Source organism: Scyliorhinus torazame, chromosome 9 (assembly GCF_047496885.1).
Source record: "Scyliorhinus torazame isolate Kashiwa2021f chromosome 9, sScyTor2.1, whole genome shotgun sequence".
NCBI classification, from domain to species: Eukaryota; Metazoa; Chordata; class Chondrichthyes; order Carcharhiniformes; family Scyliorhinidae; genus Scyliorhinus; species Scyliorhinus torazame.
In genome coordinates, this window is record NC_092715.1 from 77,353,654 (window position 1) to 77,376,147 (window position 22,494).

At 47.6% G+C, this 22,494-nt stretch overlaps 1 protein-coding gene across 3 annotated transcripts in view; it reads left to right on the forward strand.

The window, feature by feature from the left end:
- Positions 1 to 22,494, forward strand: part of rasgrf2b (Ras protein-specific guanine nucleotide-releasing factor 2b) — a 465,843-nt gene that overhangs the window by 316,163 nt on the left and 127,186 nt on the right. For all 3 annotated transcript variants that reach the window (XM_072516189.1, XM_072516187.1, XM_072516188.1), the window contains one exon: positions 14,163 to 14,269. In XM_072516189.1, the coding sequence (XP_072372290.1) occupies positions 14,163 to 14,269 (107 nt within the window). The remainder of the gene's footprint in view (positions 1 to 14,162; positions 14,270 to 22,494) is intronic.

The following is a 22,494-nucleotide window of genomic DNA, read 5'->3' on the forward strand; positions in this document are numbered from 1 at the left end:
CCCCCCCAAGTGATGACACCATGCTCTGCGGTCGCTGAGACCCCCTTTCAGACCCCCCTCTTAGCCCCCCCCACCATTCAAGGGCATTATCCCCTCCCCAAGTGATGACACCACACTCTGCGGTCGCTGAGACCCCTCCTTTCAGGACCCCCCCCCTTCACCCCCCCCCAACATTTATGATGCCCCTTCATACCAGCTGCACCCTCCCACCCTTCATAACCTCCCTTCAATAACTCCCTTTGATGGGCATAGCCCTCTTCAAGCCCTGACTCTTGGCAGTGCCAAACTGGCACCTTGGTACGGTCAGCCTGGTACGTTGGAAGTGTCCCAGACACCCTGGGAGTGCCAAATTGTCCGGGTGCCGTGAGGGGTGGGGGGGGGGGGGGTGCTAATGGCTCTTTTAAATATGATTATCTAATCATGCAGTGAGGGCATGATCCAGATGGCGCTGGGCTCACGCACAGTTTTGCGCCTGGTGCACAGCCAATTTGGGCCTCCCCCACGAACTTCCTGGCGCACTGAGATCTGCGGCATGCGCAACGGAGTGACAAAATCGTGCCCAACATTTCTTGTTTTAAAAAAAATATTTTATTGAGGTATTTGAAATTTTTTATAACAGTAACATAAAAAAATGACATCAACATGGTAAAATAAACATTTCCCCCCCCCCAGCCCAATCTTCACACACCTCAACCATACAACAACAATTCCCCCCCCCCCCCCCCCCCCCCCCCCCCCCGCCCTTGGAATACTGCATCTGCTGACATTTTTATTTTCCCCGAGAAAGTCGACGAACGGCTGCCACCTCCGGGGGGACACTAACATTGACCCGCTTAAGGCAAACTTTATTTTCTCGAGACTGAGAAACCCAGCCATGTCACTAACCCAGGTCTCCACACTCGGGGGCTTCGAGTCCCTCCACATTAATAAGATCCGTCTCCGGGCTACCAGGGAGGCAAAGGCCAGGACGTTGGCCTCTTTCGCCCCCTGAACCCCCGGCTCTTCTGACACTCCAAGTTTCGCTACCTCCGGACTCAGCACCACCCGTGTTTTTAGTACCGCAGACATTGCCTTAGCAAAATCCTGCCAAAACCCTCTAAGCTTCGGACATGCCCAAAACATGTGGACATGATTTGCTGGGCTTCCCGCGCGCCTCGCACACCTATCCTCAACCCCAAAGAACTTATTCATCCTAGCTGCTGTCATGTGTGCCCGGGGGACTACCTTACATTGTATCAGGCTAAGCCTGGCGCATGATGAGGAGGTATTAACCCTGCTTAGGGCATCCGCCCATAGACCCGCCTCTATCTCTCCTCCTAGCTCGTCTTCCCACTTGCCCTTAAGCTCCTCCACTGGAGTTTCCTCTGCCTCCGAAGGCTCCTGGTAAATATCTGATACCTTCCCCTCTCCCACCCAGGTACTGGAAACTACTCTATCCTCTAACCCCCGTGGCGGCAGCAGCGGAAAGGCCGGCACCTGTTTTCTCAGGAAGCCTCGCACTTGCAAATCCTTAAAACCATTCCCTGCTGGCAATTTAAATTTATCCTCCAAAGCTTTTAAGCTGGGAAAGCTCCCATCTATAAATAGATCCCTCATCCTAATTCCTGCCCTCTGCCAACTCCAGAACACACCATCTCGCCCACCCGGTACAAACCTGTGGTTGTTACAAATCAGGGTCCAAATCGATGCTCCCTACCCTCTCTTATATCTCCTCCCCTGTCCCCAGATCCTCAGAGCCGCCACTACCACTGGACTTGTGGAGTATCGGGCCGGCGAGAACGGCAGAGGTGCCGTTACCAGTGCTCCCAAACTGGTGTCTTTACATGACGCCGCCTCCATCCGCTCCCATGCCGACTCCTCCCCCACTACCCACTTCCTAATCATGGCTATATTAGCCGCCCAGTAGTAATTGCAGAAGTTCGGCAGCGCCAACCCACCCTCCCCCTGTCTGTGCTCCAGCAACACTTTCTTCACTCGCGGGGTTTTACTCGCCCACACTAAGCCCAAAATAACCTTATTCACCCGCTTGAAAAAGGCCTTTGGGATGAAGATGGGGAGGCACTGAAAGACAAACAGAAATCTGGGGAGGACCGTCATTTTCACGGACTGTACCCTCCCTGCTAGTGATAGCGGGAGGATGTCCCATCTCTTAAAGTCCACTTCCAGTTGTTCTTCCAACCGGGATAGGTTTAACTTGTGCAGTGCCTCCCATTCCCGGGCCACCTTGATTCCCAGATATCAAAAGCTCTTCCCTCCCATTCTAAGCGGCAGCTCTCCCGGTCTCTCCTGCCCTCTTGCCTGGATCGCAAACATCTCGCTTTGCCCCATGTTCAATTTATACCCTGAAAAATTGCCAAATTCCCCCAAAATTCGCATTACTTCCCCCATCCCCTCCAACGGGTCTGAAATGTACAAGAGTAGGTCAACTGCGTAGAGTGAGACCCGGTGCTCCACCAACCCCTGAACCAGCCCTTTCCAGTTCCTAGAGGTTCTTAACACCATGGCCAATGGCTCTATGGCCAGAGCAAACAGTAACAGGGAGAGGGGGCACCCTTGCTCGTCCCTCGGTGTAGTTCAAAATACCCCGACCTCAGCCGGTTCATACGCACATTCGCTACTGATGCCTGATAGAGCACCCGCACCCAGTCAATAAAGCTCCCACCAAACCCAAACCTTCCCAGCGCCTCCCACAGGTAATTCCACTCCACCCGATCAAAAGCCTTCTCCGCATCCATCGCTACCACAACCTCCACCTCCTCTCCTTCTGAGGGCATCATAATAACATTGAGAAGGCTTCGAACATTGGCCTTGAGTTGCCTACCCTTAACAAATCCCGCCTGGTCTTCGCCTATCACCCCTGGGACACAGTCCTCTATCCTTGTGGTCAGTATCTTAGCCAGCAGTTTGGCGTCCACATTCAGTAGAGAAATCAGCCTGTATGACCCGCCTGGCTCCGGATCCTTCTCCCGTTTCAGAATCAATGAAATCGAGGCCTGTGACATTGTTGGGGGGAGAACTCCCTTCTCTCTTGCTTCATTAAATGTTCTCACCAGCAGTGGGCTCAATATCTCTGAAAACTTCTTATATAATTCCACTGGGTAGCCGTCAGGCCCCAGGGCCTTGCCCGACTGCATGTCCTCCAGCCACTTGATTATTTCCTCAATCTCAATTGGGGCTCCCAGCCCCTCCACCAGAACCTCCTCCACCCTCGGGAACCTCAACTGATCCAGAAACTGCCTCATCCCCCCCACCCCAGCCGGGGGCTCCGACTCATATAATTTACGATAAAATTCCTTAAAACATCTCGTTCACCCACGCTGGGTCCAGGACAGTATTACCATCTCTACTCTTTACTTTACCTATCTCCCTGGCCGCCTCTCTTTTCCTGAGCTGGTGCGCCAACATTCTGCTTGCCTTTTCCCCGGACTCATAGATCGCTCCCCTTGCCTTCCTCAACTGTTCCACTGCTTTCCCTGTGGTCAACAGCCCAAACTCCACCTGTAACCTCCACCGCTGCCTCAGTAGCCCCGCGTCCAGGGCCTCCGAGTATCTCCTGTCCACGTGGAGTATCTCCTCAACTAACCTGTCCCTCTCAGCCCGTTCCACCTTTTCTCTGTGGGCCCGTATTGAGATAAATTCCCCTCTGACTACTGCCTTCAAAGCTTCCCAGACCATCGCTGCAGAGGCCTCCCCTGTATCATTTGTTTCCAGGTAGTTCTGGATGGACTTGTTAACCCGCCCACAGATTGCTAGCAACCCCACATCCAGTCTCCACAGCGGGCATTGCCCTCTCTCCACACTAACCCGTAGATCCACCCAATGCGGGGCATGGTCCAACACTGCGATTGCCGAGTACTCAGTATCCACCACCTTCGGTATTAGCGCCCTGCTCAGTACAAAAAAGTCGATGCGAGAGTATACCTTGTGGACATGTGAAGAAAAGGAAAACTCCTTCGTCCTCGGCCGTGCAAACCTCCATAGGTCTACTCCCCCCATCTGTTCCATAAAACCCTTCAATTCCTTTGCTGCAGCCGGCCTCCCCCCTGTCCTGGATTTTGACCTGTCCACTTCCGGATCAATGACTGTGTTGAAGTCCCCTCCCATGATCAGGTTGTGTGACTCTAAATCTGGGATCTTACCTAACACCCACCTCATAAATTTCACGTTGTCCCAATTCAGAGCATATATGTTCACAAGTACCACTCACACTCCCTCCAGCTTCCAAACAAAGAACAAAGAAATGTACAGCACAGGAACAGGCCCTTCGGCCCTCCAAGCCCGTGCCGACCATGCTGCCCGACTAAACTACAATCTTCTACACTTCCTGGGTCCGTATCCTTCTATTCCCATCCTATTCATGTATTTGTCAAGATGCCCCTTAAATGTCACTATCGTCCCTGCTTCCACCACCTCCTCCGGTAGCGAGTTCCAGGCACCCTCTGCGTAAAAAACTTGCCTCGTACATCTACTCTAAACCTTGCCCCTCTCACCTTAAACCTATGCCCCCTAGTAATTGACCCCTCTACCCTGGGGAAAAGCCTCTGACTATCCACTCTGTCTATGCCCCTCATAATTTTGTATACCTCTATCAGGTCTCCCCTCAACCTCCTTCGTTCCAGTGAGAACAAACCGAGTTTATTCAACCGCTCCTCATAGCTAATGCCCTCCATACCAGGCAACATTCTTGTAAATCTCTTCTGCACCCTCTCTAAAGCCTCCACATCCTTCTGGTAGTGTGGCGACCAGAATTGAACACTATACTGAAAGTGTGGCCTCACTAAGGTTCTATACAGCTGCAACATGACTTGCCAATTCTTATACTCAATGCCCCGGCCAATGAAGGCAAGCATGCCGTATGCCTTCTTGACTACCTTCTCCACCTGTGTTGCCCCTTTCAATGACCTGTGGACCTGTACTCCTAGATCTCTTTGACTTTCAATACTCTTGAGGGTTCTACCATTCACTGTATATTCCCTACCTGCATTAGACCTTCCAAAATGCATTACCTCACATTTGTCCAGATTAAACTCCATCTGCCATCTCTCCGCCCAAGTCTCCAAACAATCTAAATCCTGCTGTATCCTCCGACAGTCCTCATCGCTATCCACAATTCCACCAACCTTTGTGTCGTCTGCAAACTTACTAATCAGACCAGTTACATTTTCCTCCAAATCATTTATATATACTACAAAGAGCAAAGGTCCCAGCACTGATCCCTGTGGAACACCACTGGTCACAGCCCTCCAATGAGAAAAGCATCCTTCCATTGCTACTCTCTGCCTTCTATGGCCTAGCCAGTTCTGTATCCACCTTGCCAGCTGACCCCTGATCCCGTGTGACTTCACCTTTTGTACTAGTCTACCATGAGGGACCTTGTCAAAGGCCTTACTGAAGTCCATATAGACAACATCCACTGCCCTACCTGCATCAATCATCTTAGTGACCTCCTCGAAAAACTCTATCAAGTTAGTGAGACACGACCTCCCCTTCACAAAACCGTGCTGCCTCTCATGAATACGTCCATTTGCTTCCAAATGGGAGTACATCCTGTCTCGAAGAATTCTCTCCAGTAATTTCCCTACCACTGAAGTAAGGCTCACCGGCCTGTAGTTCCCGGGATTATCCTTGCTACCCTTCTTAAACAGAGGAACAACATTGGCTATTCTCCAGTCCTCCGGGACATCCCCTGAAGACAGCGAGGATCCAAAGATTTCTGTCAAGGCCTCAGCAATTTCCTCTCCAGCCTCCTTCAGTATTCTGGGGTAGATCCCATCAGGCCCTGGGGACTTATCTACCTTAATATTTTTTAAGACACCCAACACCTCGTCTTTTTGGATCACAATGTGACCCAGGCTATCTACACCCCCTTCTCCAGACTCAACATCTACCAATTCCTTCTCTTTGGTGAATACTGATGCAAAGTATTCATTTAGTACCTCGCCCATTTCCTCTGGCTCCACACATAGATTCCCTTGCCTATCCTTCAGTGGGCCAACCCTTTCCCTGGCTACCCTCTTGCTTTTTATGTACGTGTAAAAAGCCTTGGGATTTTCCTTAACCCTATTTGACAATGACTTTTCGTGACCCCTTCTAGCCCTTCTGACTCCTTGCTTAAGTTCCTTCCTACTTTCCTTATATTCCACGCAGGCTTCGTCTGTTCCCAGCCTTTTAGCCCTGACAAATGCCTCCTTTTTCTTTTTGACGAGGCCTACATTATCACTCGTCATCCAAGGTTCCCGAAAATTGCCGTATTTATACTTCTTCCTCACAGGAACATGCCGGTCCTGTATTCCTTTCAACTGCCACTTGAAAGCCTCCCACATGTCAGATGTTGATTTGCCCTCAAACATCCGCCCCCAATCTATGTTCTTCAGTTCCCGCCTAATATTGTTATAATTAGCCTTCCCGCAATTTAGCACCTTCATCCTAGGACCACTCTTATCCTTGTCCACCAGTACTTTAAAACTTACTGAATTGTGGTCACTGTTGCCGAAATGCTCCCCTACTGAAACATCTACCACCTGGCCGGGCTCATTCCTCAATACCAGGTCCAGTACCGCCCCTCCCCTAGTTGGACTGTCTACATATTGTTTTAAGAAGCCCTCCTGGATGCTCCTTACAAACTCCGCCCCGTCTAAGCCCCTGGCACTAAGTGAGTCCCAGTCAATATTGGGGAAGTTGAAGTTTCCCATCACCACAACCCTGTTGTTTTTACTCTTTTCCAAAATCTGTCTACCTATCTGCTCCTCTATCTCCCGCTGGCTGTTTGGAGGCCTGTAGTATACCCCCAACATTGTGACTGCACCCTTCTTATTCCTGATCTCTACCCATATAGCCTCACTGCCCTCTGAGGTGTCCTCTCGCAGTACAGCTGTGATATTCTCCCGAACCAGTAGCGCAACTCCGCCTCCCCTTTTACATCCCCCTCTATCCCGCCTGAAACATCTAAATCCTGGAACGTTTAGCTGCCAATCCTGCCCTTCCCTCAACCAGGTCTCTGTAATGGCAACAACATCATAGTTCCAAGTACTAATCCAAGCTCTAAGTTCATCTGCCTTACCCGTAATACTTCTTGCATTAAAACATATGCACTTCAGGCCACCAGACCCGCTGTGTTCAGCAACTTCTCCCTGTCTGCTCTGCCTCAGAGCTACACTGTCCCTGTTCCCTAGTTCTCCCTCAATGCTCTCACCTTCTGACCTATTGCTCCCGTGCCCACCCCCCTGCCATACTAGTTTAAACACTCCCGTGTGACACCAGCAAACCTCGCGGCCAGGATATTTATGCCTCTCCGGTTTAGATGCAACCCGTCCTTCTTATACAGGTCACACCTGCCCCGGAAGAGCTCCCAGTGGTCCAGATAATGGAAACCCTCCCTCCTACACCAGCTGTTTAGCCACGTGTTTAGCTGCTCTATCTTCCTATTTCTAGCCTCACTGGCACGTGGCACAAGGAGTAATCCCGAGATTACAACCCTCGAGGTCCTGTCTTTTAACTTTCTGCCTAGCTCCCTGAACTCCTGCTGCAGAACCTCATGCCCCTTCCTGCCTATGTCGTTAGTACCACTATGTACAACGACCTCTGCCTGTTTGCCCTCCCCCTTCAGGATGCCCTCTACCCGTTCGGAGACATCCTGGACCCTGGCACCAGGGAGGCAACATACCATCCTGGAGTCTCTTTCACGTCCGCAGAAGCGCCTATCTGTGCCCCTGACTATAGAGTCCCCTATTACTATTACTCTTCTGCGCTTTGACCCTCCCTTCTGAACATCAGAGCCAGCCGTGGTGCCACTGCTCTGGCTGCTGCTGTTTTCCCCTGATAGGCTATCCCCCCCGACAGTATCCAAAGGGATATATCTGTTCGAGAGGGGGACAACCACAGGGGATTCCTGCACTGACTGCCTGCCCTTTCTGGTGGTCACCCATTTCACTGCCTGCACCTTGGGTGTGACCACATTTACATAACTGCGATCTATGACGCTTTCCGCCACCTGCATGCTCCTAAGTGCATCCAATTGCCGCTCCAACCGAACCATGCGGTCTGTGAGGAGCTCCAGTTGGGTGCACTTTCTGCAGATGAAGCCATCCGGGACGCTGGAAGCCTCCCGGACCTGCCACATCTCACAGTCAGAGCACAGCACCCCTCTAACTGACATTGCGTCAATTAATTAAAATTTAAAAAAATTTAAAAAAAAAATATTTTAAAAAAAATTTCAAAGTTACTGTTAACTGTCTGTTTCCTAGCACTAGATTTCTAATAGAAATGCAAAAGCTAAATATAGTACTCTCCGATCTCTGGCTTAGATATCCCTCTGAATTATACTTTAGTAATTATGTTTAATTAGTTACCAATGCTCAATTTTTTAAATTTAGTGTAGAATCCCAACCAGCCACTCAGTCCACAGCTTTTCTGTGATGTCACTTCAGTTTCCCCCCGACACACACAATTTGAAAAAGGTATAAAAGTAAAAATGAGTAAAAATCACTTACTTACCTTCTTAGTGTTAATAATAAAATATTTTTTTAAAAACTCACCATTATGTACCTACCCCCTTTGTCTGACACGATTCTCCCTGCCTCGAATGCCACTCGTTTGCTGATCACGATTGCTACCCCCCTGGTCATTGAGTCCAGTCCTGAGTGGAATACTTGGCTAACCCACCCCTTCCTCAATCTCGTCTGGTCTTTAACCTTTAGGTGTCTCTCGTAGCATTGCCACGTCCACCTTCAGTTCCTTCAAATGCGCGAACACGCGAGCCCTCTTGACCGGCCCATTCAGTCCTCTCACGTTCCATGTGATCAGCCTGGACGGGGGGCTTCCAACCTCCCCCCGCCAACTAGCCATCATCCTTTTTAGGCCAGCCTCGAGCTCGCGCCCACCGCTTCCTCGAGTCCCCACTCGGGCTGCCGCCGTTCCCGACCTCCCATTTGTCCCCTCGTAACAGGTCCTCCCCTGTCAGCAAAGCAGCTCCCCCCCCTCCCTCCCTCCCTCCCTAGCAACAACACTATAAACCCAATCCCCCAAGTCAATCTCCAGCTTAACACCTGCTCACCCCCCACTGCGCTTCCGAGAGTCATCTGACCCATGCTGACTTGGTAGCTCCTGCCCCTGGCACCAAACAGTCTGTCTCTCTATTGTTTTCTACTCTCTCCCCCCCCCACATGAATAAGCATTTTAAAAGCATCACATTCCCCAGTAAACAAAGATCAGAAAAAACAGTAAAGAAACAGTTACTTTAGAAAAATAGTCACCCAAAAAAGCAGAACCAAATTCAAACCCCACCCTCCCCCGCCCTATAACAAGGTCCCTGCAAAAGAAAGCAACCGTTAACCATCCACACAGCCCATTATTTCACATAGAGCTACTTAAATGTTTACAATCCAGCACCACAAATCGCCGTCACAGTACTTCTCCAAGGCTTAAGTGTCTTTTAATTCGCCTCCAGCTTCATTTCTTTAATAAAGGTCCATACTTCGTCTGGCGTTTCAAAGTAGAAGTCCCATTCCTCATGTGTGACCCACAGACCCAGCTTGCCTCTTGGCCAAATCCGCTCCCAGGTCCTAATAGATGTGCAACTCACAGTTCTCCCACTTGCTGCTCCGTTCTTTCTTGGCCCACCTCAAAACGTGTTCCTTGTCCATGAAACGGTGAAAACATACCACCATGGCCTTCGGCGGTTTGTTCGCTCGGAGCTTCCTCGCGAGGGCTCTGTGCGCTCTGTCCAATTCCAGGGGCCGAGGGAATGCCCCAGCCCTCCATCAACTTCTCCAACATGTCCGTCACATAGGCCCTCGCATCCGATTCATCACTGCCGTCAGGGAGGCCAACAATTCTGGGATTCTGCCTCCTGGACCTATTCTCCAGGTCCTCCAGCTTCTCCTGCATTCTTTTCTGGCGGTCATTCATCATCCCCACCTTGTTTTCCAGCATGGTTACATACTCCTCGTGCTCGGACAACTTTTATTCCACCTCCTGGATCGCTCTCCCGTTGGTTTCCTGATTCTGAACCACTTGATCAATCAAAGCCTTAAACGGGTCCAGCATGCCCTTCTTCAGCTTGGCGAAGCAATCCTTGAAAAACTTCACCAGCTGCTCCTTCGACGACTGTGCCGTTTCCCCACGACCCTTGCCCTCCGCCATGCTGTCCCGTGTTACCAGCTCTACTTGTGTCTCCCTTATAGGACTTTGTCGTCTCACACGGCCACTTCTGGTCCAATTCTCCATACACTGGAGGGGGATTTCTCCTTACTGTCTCACTCTTCACTGATTTATCCCATAAAATCCTTAAAAAACTGGGGGAAAAAGGTCCAAAAGTCTGTTTCAGGCGGGAGCTATCAAATGTGCGACCTACTCCTCCATGGCCGCAACCGGACATGACCAACATTTCTGTCACCTGCTCAGCGCAGTTAGGGTAGAGGAGTGGGAACAGAACTGAGTGCATTCTCAGCCTTTATTTTTAGCAACCAAAATTTTGGTCCAGAAATTTTGAATTCAGAAATCTGGTGAATTTAAAGGAAGCAGTGTAATGGGTTAAAAGCATAAATATGAGTGATTTAGACAATGATGTCCCTGTGACATCAGCAGTCATGTGCTAGAGACTAATGGCAGACTGGCAGGACTCAGGAGATGTACCTACTCAGTCGCCCCCCTTGCACAGGGTTGTTTAGCTCCGTTGGCGGGATGGCTGGTTTGTGATGTGCAGTGATGTCAACAGCGTGGGTTCAATTCCTGTGCTGGCTGAAGTTATCCATTCTTCTCAACTTTGTCAGTTTTAATCACTGCCAGTCAGCTTTCTCTCTAAAAAGGAGAGCAGCCTTTGGCCCTCTGGGATTGTTGTGACTTTCATTTCACTTTCACATAATGTAAACAAGCATATCTGAGTCTGACTGCAGTTACCTTTTCACAAGGTACAAGGACTAGCACTGCCATCAAACATTAAATAAGAATCACTTCATTTTCAACACCAAGGAAACAAGCAAGAGACCACCAAAAGGGTGCAACTGCACTAAATGATAACCTTCAATTATTTACAGTGTCTGCCGACACCACCTCAGTAGCAGAGTTACCGAATTCTTACAGTGCAGAAGGAGGCCATTCGGCCTATTGTGTCGGCACCGGCTCTCTGAATGAGCAATTCACTTAGTGCCAATCCCCAGCCTATTCCCCGTAACCCTGCACATTCTTTGTTTTCAGATAACTATATAATTCCCTTCTGAATTTTGCAATTGAACTGCCTCCACAACACTGCCAGTGCATTCCAGATCCTAGCCACTCGCTGTGAAAATATCTTTCCCCATGTCACCATTGCTTCATTTGCCAGTTAAATCTTCCCTCTCGTACTCGATCCTTTCACGAGTGGGAACAGTTTCCCCCCTATTTACTCCGCCCAGACCCCTCATGATTTTGAATCAGTTCCAAAGGTTCAGGCAAGCACCTTCTCATAGCTGTTGTCTCTATGTTTGCCTGGGTTTGTCCACCTGCAATCCTGCATGTAGTCATGGTTGGAAACTTTCTCTGACTATCTGCCTTGCTAGTTGAAGCCTGGATTTGTACAACAGGAATAAACATGGCAGCAATTTACAACTTTTCAATTCCCTTTAAATTGCTCGGTTAGGTGCTGCTGCACAATTGGAGAACTTTAGGGGGAAGCATTTTGTTTATTCTTTTTAATTGTTGATCAGGTCGCATTTTACCATCTCTCAATCTTTACATGGCAAGGTTCAGGCAGGAAGGTAATTATGAGAACATAAGAACAAAGAGCAGGAGTAGGTAATTCAGCCCCTCGAGCCCACTCCACCTTTCAATTGCACAATCCTCATTATTAAACAATTACAGTACACCAAGCGAGACAGAAAGCAATTAAAATTTGTAAAATAAACACCATAATTTTAATGATGCCTACTTGTCACCGCGCCTCTTGCAAGACTCTGTCAAATTGACACATCCCTTCAGTAGGCTAGTTTTTTAGGTCAAAGGTGGGAAAGGAGGCAGGCGGGTGATGAGGATATCAGTGCGAGAGGCATGCCGGTTTTCTGTCACTGTTCCTGGTGCCAGCGAGTTTCACTAGGCTGAGAGGCGGGCAACCTCAAGAATTTGCTTAATCTGTTAAAAATTGCACTTAAGGTTTTGAAAGAGCTCCATTGAGGATTTGGGGATTTTGATAGAGAGTGCATGGGCTTTTTGCTGGGTCAGAGGCAGACGAGCAGCGTGGCAGGGAGCCAGTCATGACTACCCCAGGAAATTAGGTGGGCACATAAATTGGACTCAGAGGTTGACACAACCATTGGCACACCGATCAGTGCAAGGTGCGGGAAGAGTGGCCATTACATGCTCCTGGCATTGGAAAGAATCATCCCCCCCCCCCCCGGGCATTGCTTGTACTTAGCCACCCTGCCATTCTCCATGGCCCTATCCTTCATTTTCAGAAGCTGCATGTTTCAGTGCTGGCAGGTCCTGAGTCTTGCCGAGGGTCCAGTAAGTGCCTTGGGCTGATATTCCTCCAATGTTCATGAGCAGCATGCATGGAGGCTCCTCAGCGAGTATATCGTCTGGAGTTTGAATGCACCAAAAACTGTTCTGAGGGTTTGGGGATGCACACAACCTGCTGAAGTGAACAAGGTCAATGTGAAATAAAAAAAGACAGTGAGGAAGTGTAAGAAAAAATTTAAAAGAACAAGCAGAACAAGAAGATGTTACAACCCAGTTTTGTTTGGGTCCTTGAGAATTAATAAATCATCAGTGTTACTGAGTGACATTTATATTCTTATCCCAAAATTAAGTTGAACAAAATTTATCCAATTTTCATTTCGGAGTGTCAAAACAGCTTTGTAACCTGGAAATTATTGCCTTCGGCAGGATCAGAAAATCCAACCAGCAGGAACAGCTGGAAAACCCTGCCCCGAGTCTTCACCACAAATTGCTGGAGGGGGTGGCGTTTGCATTATTAATGACTGTTCTTGCGATCTTGTCATTATTTCTTTGAGATATTTCTGGACCATTATGTCTCCAGAGGAAATGTATTGGGTTCATCAAATAAAACATCTAACAGCCTTAAACATGTCCCTGATTACCCAAGTTCTCTTATTGGCATAGTACTGAACAGGTTATTTCCAAATACCCTCGAAGCCCCTAGGGCATTTGCTCTTCCCGATTGCAGCCAAATTACATTTGAACACGTTTAAAACACCAAGGTGCATAATTATTGAGTCGGGAATGGAAAACTTGGTGTGTTTTATCGCTGGCCGCCACAGCAGGAAACACTCCACATTTCCACCCCCACCATAGCTCAAACTGGAACAATTCTTCCCTCAGTTCTTCGTGGTAGATCTTGGCTTGATGCTGATCATTGTGTCAGTCAGTGGAAACATTTCACTCCTACAGTGCTGAATCCACTCCATCCGCACACAATCATGTTAATCATTCTTCGGCCTACACAAGGGTTTCTCTATCATTCATTAACTTTTCTTCAGTCACTTTCAATATAAAATGTCAACAATTGGTGGTGGTGATACTCATCCCATTCTATTCATTCAGTTGCCTCACAGGTGCACCATGGTCAAGTTTCTGCAACAACATCATTCTCTTAGAAATTCTTAATGAATTATCCTTCCTTTTCCTTTTCTCACTGTTACCCATAAGGGTATCTGATGGTCTTTTTGACATGTGCACGATGGAATAAAAGCACTAACTAACCATCAAATGGAGTGCAGGCAAACAACTCGACATGCTGTTCAAACGTTCAGGCCCAATTAGTGAGGTTCCTGTTGGCTCAGGTCACAGACATCCCACACAAAAGGTAGGTGAGGTTTGGGCTGGTTCACGTTACGATTTGTTCAAAAGAATGTTTGGTATTTGGATATGTTTGTTTTTTGGAAAAAGGATAGCCAACCTGCATTTTGATTTCACATTCTTTCTTCTCAAAGTTGACTTTGAATGGGTGACCAATTTGGGAGACTTTATAGAGATATCCTATTGTTGCTGTACACAAATCCACTAGTTTGCTTCCCCTAGCACTTGTTACTGCTTGCTAGTCCAAGGATGATCTTGAATCTAAGCTTTTCTGAGGGATTTTTTCTGGCATGATAGTGATACATGAAAAAATAATGATTTATGGCTCTGTTGTGTTATGCTGAAATTGTCCTTTTCTCCCCCCCTTTTTGTAGGATTTAACAACTCAGAGCGCATGTGTGACAAAGAATTTATAATACGTAGGGCAGCGACAAACCGTGTTTTGAATGTCCTTCGACACTGGGTTTCCAAGCACTCTCAGGTACAGAATTTTCGACCACTAGAACAGTGCATGCGACATAAATTCAAACAATTCCCATTACCATTAAATAATCTATTTCCCACAATGTGTTGACATTTTTGAACAGCGAAGTATACAAATTGTTTTCTGCTGTGAATTACAATGGAAATTGATCAAAATCTAAAATGTTCCTTACTCCAACGTGGTTGTAATGTTACAGATTGTCAGACTAATAACCCGTGCAGGTAGCTCATTCACTTATCCGCCACATAACAGGGAAATTAGGCCAGTAGTATGACCTTTCATTGGGATCTTTGGTTGCTCTGGCCATATACTAAGAACCAGAGCCCTAATGGAATCTCAACTTTTCATGGTTTAAAATTAACTTCCCAGTAAAATATATTCTCCAAACCTTTCTACTGCGAATATTTTAGTGATCCGGTTGACAGTCACAATTCCGAACACAACATTTTCTTTATCACTTCAGAAGAGGTTTTCTACCTAGTATCAACTAAGGTTACAAACAATCCCAACCCCCTGGCCTTGAACAAGGCAACATTCCATGCAGTGACAACTGATTGTCCTTCTTATTCTTTGATGGATAGTATTACACAGAGACAGAATTGAGGAAAAGGTTCAGAATGAGGGGGAAGGATTATTTTTGGTGATTCCACAACAGTCAAGAAAATCTGACTCTTAAAAGTGCCAAAACAAATTGTTTGACAACAACAAGGGCTAAAATTTTGATCATGCAAAGCCTATTTTTTGGGTAACACACCTAATCCTACACTATAGCATGTAAAGTTATTGCCCATTTCAAGCCACAAATGCGCTGACCACCATGATACATCGGGCTTCTGTGTAGCAGAAACCAGAACTATTTAAGTGATAAATAACATATTCATATTCAGATCCTTCACCTATTGGAGAACCCTATTCCGACGGCACCATGGAAAGCACTGATGTATCACAGCACTAGGGACTGGGGTTCGATTCTGATCCTGGGTGACTATCTCTGTGGAGTTTGAACATTCTCCCCGTGTCTGCGTGGGTTTCCTCCAGATGTTCCGGTTTCCTCCCACAGTCCAAAGATGTGCAGGTTAAGCGGGTTAGCAAAGTTCAATGTGTGGGGTTACGGGGATAGGGGGGGAAGTGGGCCGAGGTAGTATTCTCTTTCGGAAGGTCTGTGCAGACTCGATCAGCCGAATGATCTCCTTCTGCACTGTAGGAATTCTATAGATTCTATTTTGATTTTGGTATGCCCTGGGCGCAGATGCTAGTTATGCCAATATTAAACACCTGGCTGAGCATTGGCACAAATACCCTTTATACAGGTCCTAGAATTCCTACCATGTCAGGTCTGGTTAGCGCAATTGGCTGAACATCAAGCATCTAGTTCAGAATAACGCAAAAAGCACGAGTTTGATACACGCTGTGGCTGAGGTAGACTTGGGACCTACCTCCTCACCCTATCCCTGGGAGTGGAAAGCAATGGAAAACCACCATTGACAGAAAACTGTCACGGAAAAGGCTCATGGTGAAGCATCGACAGACAATGAACAAAGTGCCTGCCTTAGGGCACAACACACATGGTGATGGTGAATTCCTAATAAACACCACTTGTACAAAAGGATGGACACATTATTAGAGTGAAACCGAATTAGCACAAAACAGAAAAGAACAAACTGTGGAATAAGCAGTCAGCCAAATTGTTTATTGCCTGTGCTCCATTACCACTGATGACTCTTCACCCCCCCCCCCCCCCCCCACACACACACACACACACACTGTGCCCTTGGACTGTACTCTGGACTGATCTATGGGGGCCAAATCACTGGTAACTGTGTAATGTAAAGCACAAGTAAAATGGCATCACTACATCACAAAACCAGAAAACACTGCAAAAATACAGCATCCTCAGTGAAGAGGAAAGACAAATTCACATTTTTCGGGATAGCCCAAAACCAGGATGATTTTGGTATGTCCTGGGCACAGATGCTAGTTATGCTAATATTAAACACCAGGCTGAACATTGGCACAAATGCAGGTCCTATAATTCCTACCATGCAGTTCAGCAGATTCACTTGTCAGTCACATTCCAAACATTGTGTCCGAAGTATCTACATTGACACACAAAGTGCAGTGTAATTGGATCATTGTAGTGAGAATGCTCCAAAGTATACCTGGCAGGCCCTTATCTCAATGTCAGGAGAAGGAACATATTGTTTCACCATGAACAAAAAGCATTTATTTTAATGATGCATTTTAGATATACGTACTGATTTCAAATGGACTGACGGGTAACACTCTAAATAAATTATGCATTTTCTCTACCTCACAATATTTGATGTCTCATTGCCTTTTCATGACTAAAAAATAAGAGAAGGGGCAAGGTGGTATCTATCCTGTATTAAAATCCTCAAGGGATGATGCTTATTATTCTAAAATGCTAACCAGCCTCTGACTGAATCAGATTAATTAGAAGCGCTGTTGGCTTGTTTGAACAGGAATTTGACAGCCACTTGTATGGTGGGTACTCAAAATCCACAGCAGAAAATTGTGATTGCCTGAAAATTTAGGGCAAATATGTCAGATCTGCTCTGTGAAGGAGGAAATAGTTTTGACAGTTTGACAATACCCTGTGGCGCTCGTATGCTCTCAACTTTTCTCATTTGCTGTGATGCAAAGAATTAAGAATTGAAAGAAAATGGTGATGATGGGATTGATTTTGATCTTGTTTGTCACATAAAAATGGTCTTCCAAAAAGCTGTGGAAACAAATAACAGCCAATAAACTGAAAATGTGCATTGATCTTACGAGCAACAATATTTACATTTTTTCTGGTATTCTCCTTGTTCTCAGAGACCAACGTGTCAAGTCCCTTTTCTGTTAGTTACAATTTTGTGAGATAGGTCCAGCAGTGTCTTTGGTTGAGTGCATGTAAAACTTTGAAGTGAGCGAATCACAGCCTCTACCCCATTGCTTGCCATTTATCCTCTTTACCTCCTGGATGACAAGAGCTGGCATGCTTGGCTCAAATGTTAATTAAATATTAATGATTTTAAGAGTTGCACAAATGCCTGCAGAGGAATCGGCAAATGTAATAATCTACTGACTAATAATCAATGGCTTCCCATACTTGAAGCAACAACTAGAGTTCTCGTGTCCAGTTCCAGTCATCACATTACAGCAAGAATGTGAATGCATTGGTGAGAGTACAGAGGAGATTTATGACAGTATTATCAGAAATGAGAATAGTATCTATGAGGAAACATTGGATAGGCTGGGGTTGTTGTCTTTGTGACAAAGTATGTCTAGGAAAGGTTTAATCGAGACACTAAAAATTATATGATAAGGGATTAGGCCTGAACAGCGAGGTCAACCAGAGGGCATAAATATAAAGTATTCAGTGAAAGATGTAGATCGGTGTTGGAAAATACTTTTGGCCCAGAATGTGGTAGGGATCTGGAACTCACTGATTGAAACATGGTAAGAGATACAAAGCCTCACCACATTTAAAAAATACATGGGATACGGACCGAGAAGTGCAAAGTGGAATTAGTTTGGATTGCTCCTTTTCAGCAGGCACAGGCACAATGAGCTGAATGAATTCCTTTGTGCTGCCAACTTTCTGGGCGGGATTCTCCCATTCGGCGGCAGAGTGTCCACACCATTGGAAATGCAGTCGCGTTTCACGTCGGTGTGAACGGGCCACTGGGAGTACCGATACTGGCCCCTACAGGGGGCCAGCACGGCGCTGGAGAGGTTCACGCCGCTCCAGCCTCCCATTCCGGTGCAAACTGTACGCCACGGGATCCGCACATGCGCGGTGGCTTCCCTCAACGCGCCGGCCTCGACGCAACATGGCGCGGGAGTTCAGAGACCGGCGCGGAAGAAAATAGGCCTGGGGAGCGAGAGGTCGGCCCACCAGGTGGGCCCCGATCGCGGGCCAGGCCCCATCGGAGGCCCCCCCCGGGGTTGGAGCCCCCCCCCCCCCCACAGGCTGCCCGCCGACCCTGCGCGCAGAGTTCCCACCGGCTGCGACCAGGTGTGGACAGCGCCAGCGGCACTCTGCCTTCTTAGAGCAGCCGCTCAGCCCATCCCAGGCCGAAAATCGGCGGCCCACGAACGGCGACACGACAAATGCGCTGGCGCCAATGGCGCTGATTCTATGCACTGCAGGGAATCGCGTGCCAGCGTGGCTCGGTTGCAGGGATTCTCCAGCCCGGCCCCGGGCTTGGAGAATCCCGCCCCATATGTTTTAGCCCCAATACTTTCTGCAGTAGCGAATTCCACAGGCTCACCATTCTCAGGGTGAAAACATTTCTGCTAATCTCTGTCTTAAATAGTCTACCCCGTATCCTCGGACAATGACTCCTGGTCTGGACACACCACCATCGGAAATATCCTTCTTGCATATACCCTGTTGTGGAGTTCGAGGAAGTGACCATACAGGAGCGTAAAGAAACAAAAAGAAACAAAACAGATAGGCGCTTCTGTGGACGTGAAAGAGACTCAAGGGTGGTATGTTGCCTCCCTGGTGCCAGGGTCCAGGATGTCTCCGAACGGGTAGAGGGCATCCTGAAGGGGGAGGGCAAACAGGCAGAGGTTGTTGTACATATTGGTACTAACGACATAGGCAGGAAGGGGCATGAGGTCCTGCAGCAGGAGTTCAGGGAGCTGGGCAGAAAGTTAAAAGACAGGACCTCTAGGGTTGTAATCTCGGGATTACTCCCTGTGCCACGTGTCAGTGAGGCTAGAAATATTAAGATAGAGCAGCTAAACACGTGGCTACACAGCTGGTGTAGGAGGGAGGGTTTCCGTTATCTGGACCACTGGGAGCTCTTCCGGGGCAGGTGTGACCGATATAAGAAGGACGGGTTGCATCTAAACTGGAGAGGCATAAATATCCTGGCCGCGAGGTTTGCTAGTGTCACACGGGAGGGTTTAAATTAGTATGGCAGGAGGGTGGGCACGGGAGCAATAGGTCAGAAGGTGAGAGCATTGAGGGAGAACTAGGGAATAGGGACAGTGGGGCTCTGAGGCAGAGCAGACAGGGAGCAGTTGCTGAACACAGCGGGTCTGGTGGCCTGAAGTGCATATGTTTTAATGCAAGAAGTATTACGGGTAAGGCAGATGAACTTAGAGCTTGGATTAGTACTTGGAACTATGATGTTGTTGCCATTACAGAGACCTGGTTGAGGGAAGGGCAGGATTGGCAACTAAACGTTCCAGGATTTAGATGTTTCAGCGGGATAGAGGGGGATGTAAAAGGGGTGGCGGAGTTGCGCTACTGGTTAGGGAGAATATCACAGCTGTACTGCGGGAGGACACCTCAGAGGGCAGTGAGGCTATATGGGTAGAGATCAGGAATAAGAAGGGTGCAGTCACAATGTTGGGGGTTTACTACAGGCCTCCCAACAGCCAGCGGGAGATAGAGGAGCAGATAGGTAGACAGATTTTGGAAAAGAGTAAAAACAACAGGGTTGTGGTGATGGGAGACTTCAACTTCTCCAATATTGACTGGGACTCACTTAGTGCCAGGGGCTTAGACGGGGCAGAGTTTGTAAGGAGCATCCAGAAGGGCTTCTTAAAACAATATGTAGACAGTCCAACTAGGGAAGGGGCGGTACTGGACCTGGTATTGGGGAATGAGCCCGGCCAGGTGGTAGAAGTTTCAGTAGGGGAGTATTTCGGGAACAGTGACCACAATTCAGTAAGTTTCAAAGTGCTGGTGGACAAGGATAAGAGTGGTCCTAGGATGAATGTGCTAAATTGGGGGAAGGCTAATTATAACAATATTAGGCGGGAACTGAAGAACCTAGATTGGGGGCGGATGTTTGAGGGCAAATCAACATCTGACATGTGGGAGGCTTTCAAGTGTCAGTTGAAAGGAATTCAGGACCGTCATGTTCCTGTGAGGAAGAAGGATAAATACTGCAATTTTCGGGAACCTTGGATAACGAGAGATATTGTAGGCCTCGTCAAAAAGAAAAAGGAGGCATTTGTCAGGGCTAAAAGGCTGGGAACAGACAAAGCCTGTGTGGAATATAAGGAAAGTAGGAAGGAACTTAAGCAAGGAGTCAGGAGGGCTGGAAGGGGTCACGAAAAGTCATTGTCAAATAGGGTTAAGGAAAATCCCAAGGCTTTTTACACGTACATAAAAAGCAAGAGGGTAGCCAGGGAAAGGGTTGGCCCACTGAAGGATAGACAAGGGAATCTATGTGTGGAGCCAGAAGAAATGGGTGAGGTACTACATGAATACTTTGCATCAGTATTCACCAAAGAGACGGAATTAGTAGATGTTGAGTCTGGAGAAGGGTGTGTAGATAGCCTGGGTCACATTGAGATCCAAAAAGACGAGGTGTTGGGCGTCTTGAAAAATATTAAGGTAGATAAGTCCCCAGGGCCTGATGGCCAGGACAGGAAATTGCTGAGGCCTTGACAGAAATCTTTGGATCCTCACTGTCTTCAGGTGATGTCCCGGAGGACTGGAGGATAGCCAATGTTGTTCCTCTGTTTAAGAAGGGTAGCAAGGATAATACAGGGAACTACAGGCCGGTGAGCCTTATTTCAGTGGTAGGGAAATTACTGGAGAGAATTCTTCGAGACAGGATCTACTCCCATTTGGAAGCAAATGGACGTATTCATGAGAGGCAGCATGGTTTTGTGAAGGGGAGGTCGTGTCTCACTAACTTGATAGAGTTTTTCGAGGAGGTCACAAAGATGATTGATGCAGATAGAGCAGTGGATGTTGTCTATATGGACTTCAGTAAGGCCTTTGAAAAGGTCCCTCATGTTAGACAAGGACAAAAGGTGAAGTCACACGGGATCAGGGGTGAGCTGGCAAGGTGGGCACAGAACTGGCTAGTTCATAGAAGGCAGAGAGTAGCAATGGAAGGATGCTTTTCTAATTGGAGGGCTGTCTCCAATGGTGTTCCACAGGGATCAGTGCTGGGACCTTTGCTGTTTGTAGTATATATAAATGATTTGGAGGAAAATGTAACTGGTCTGATTAGTAAGTTTGCAGACGACACAAAGGTTGGTGGAATTGCGGATAGCGATGAGGACTGTCAGAGGATACAGCAGGATTTAGATTGTTTGGAGACTTGGGCGGAGAGATGGCAGATGGAGTTTAATCCGGACAAATGTGAGGTAATGCATTTTGGAAGGTCTAATGCAGGTAGGGAATATACAGTGAATGGTAGAACCCTCAAGAGTATTGAAAGTCAGAGAGATCTAGGAGTACAGGTCCACAGGTCACTGAAAGGGGCAACACAGGTGGAGAAGGTAGTCAAGAAGGCATACGGCATGCTTGCCTTCATTGGCCGGGGCATTGAGTATAAGAATTGGCAAGTCATGTTGCAGCTGTATAGAACCTTAGTTAGGCCACACTTGGAGTATAGTGTTCAATTCTGGTCGCCACACTACCAGAAGGATGTGGAGGCTTTAGAGAGGGTGCAGAAGAGATTTACCAGAATGTTGCCTGGTATGGAGGGCATTAGCTCTGAGGAATGGTTGAATAAACTCTGTTTGTTCTCACTGGAACGACGGAGGTTGAGGGGCGACCTGATAGAGGTCTACAAAATTATGAGGGGCATAGACAGAGTGGATAGTCAGAGGCTTTTCTCCAGGGTAGTGGGGTCAATTACTAGGGGGCATAGGTTTAAGGTGCGAGGGGCAAGGTTTAGAGTAGATGTACGAGGCAAGTTTTTTACACAGAGGGTAGTGGGTGCCTGGAACTCGCTACCGGTGGAGGTGGTGGAAGCAGGGACGATAGTGACATTTAAGGGGCATCTTGACAAATACATGAATAGGATGGGAATAGAGGGATACGGACCTAGGAAGTGTAGAAGATTGTAGTTTAGTCGGGCAGCATGGTCGGCACGGGCTTGGAGGGCCGAAGGGCCTGTTCCTGTGCTGTACATTTCTTTGTTCTTTGTTGTTCTTTTGTCGTAGAATGAAGACTCCATGTACACTGCTTCCAGAAGGGACTAGTGGTGTTCCGCAGGGATCAGTGCTGGGACCTTTGCTGTTTGTAGTATTTATAAATGATTTGGAGGAAAACGTAACTGGTCTGAATTGTAAGTTTGCAGACGACACAAAGGTTGGTGGAATTGCGGATAGCGATGAGGACTGTCAGAGGATACAGCAGGATTTAGATTGTTTGGAGACTTGGGCGGAGAGATGGCAGATGGAGTTTAATCCGGACAAATTTGAGGTAATGCATTTTGGAAGGTCTAATG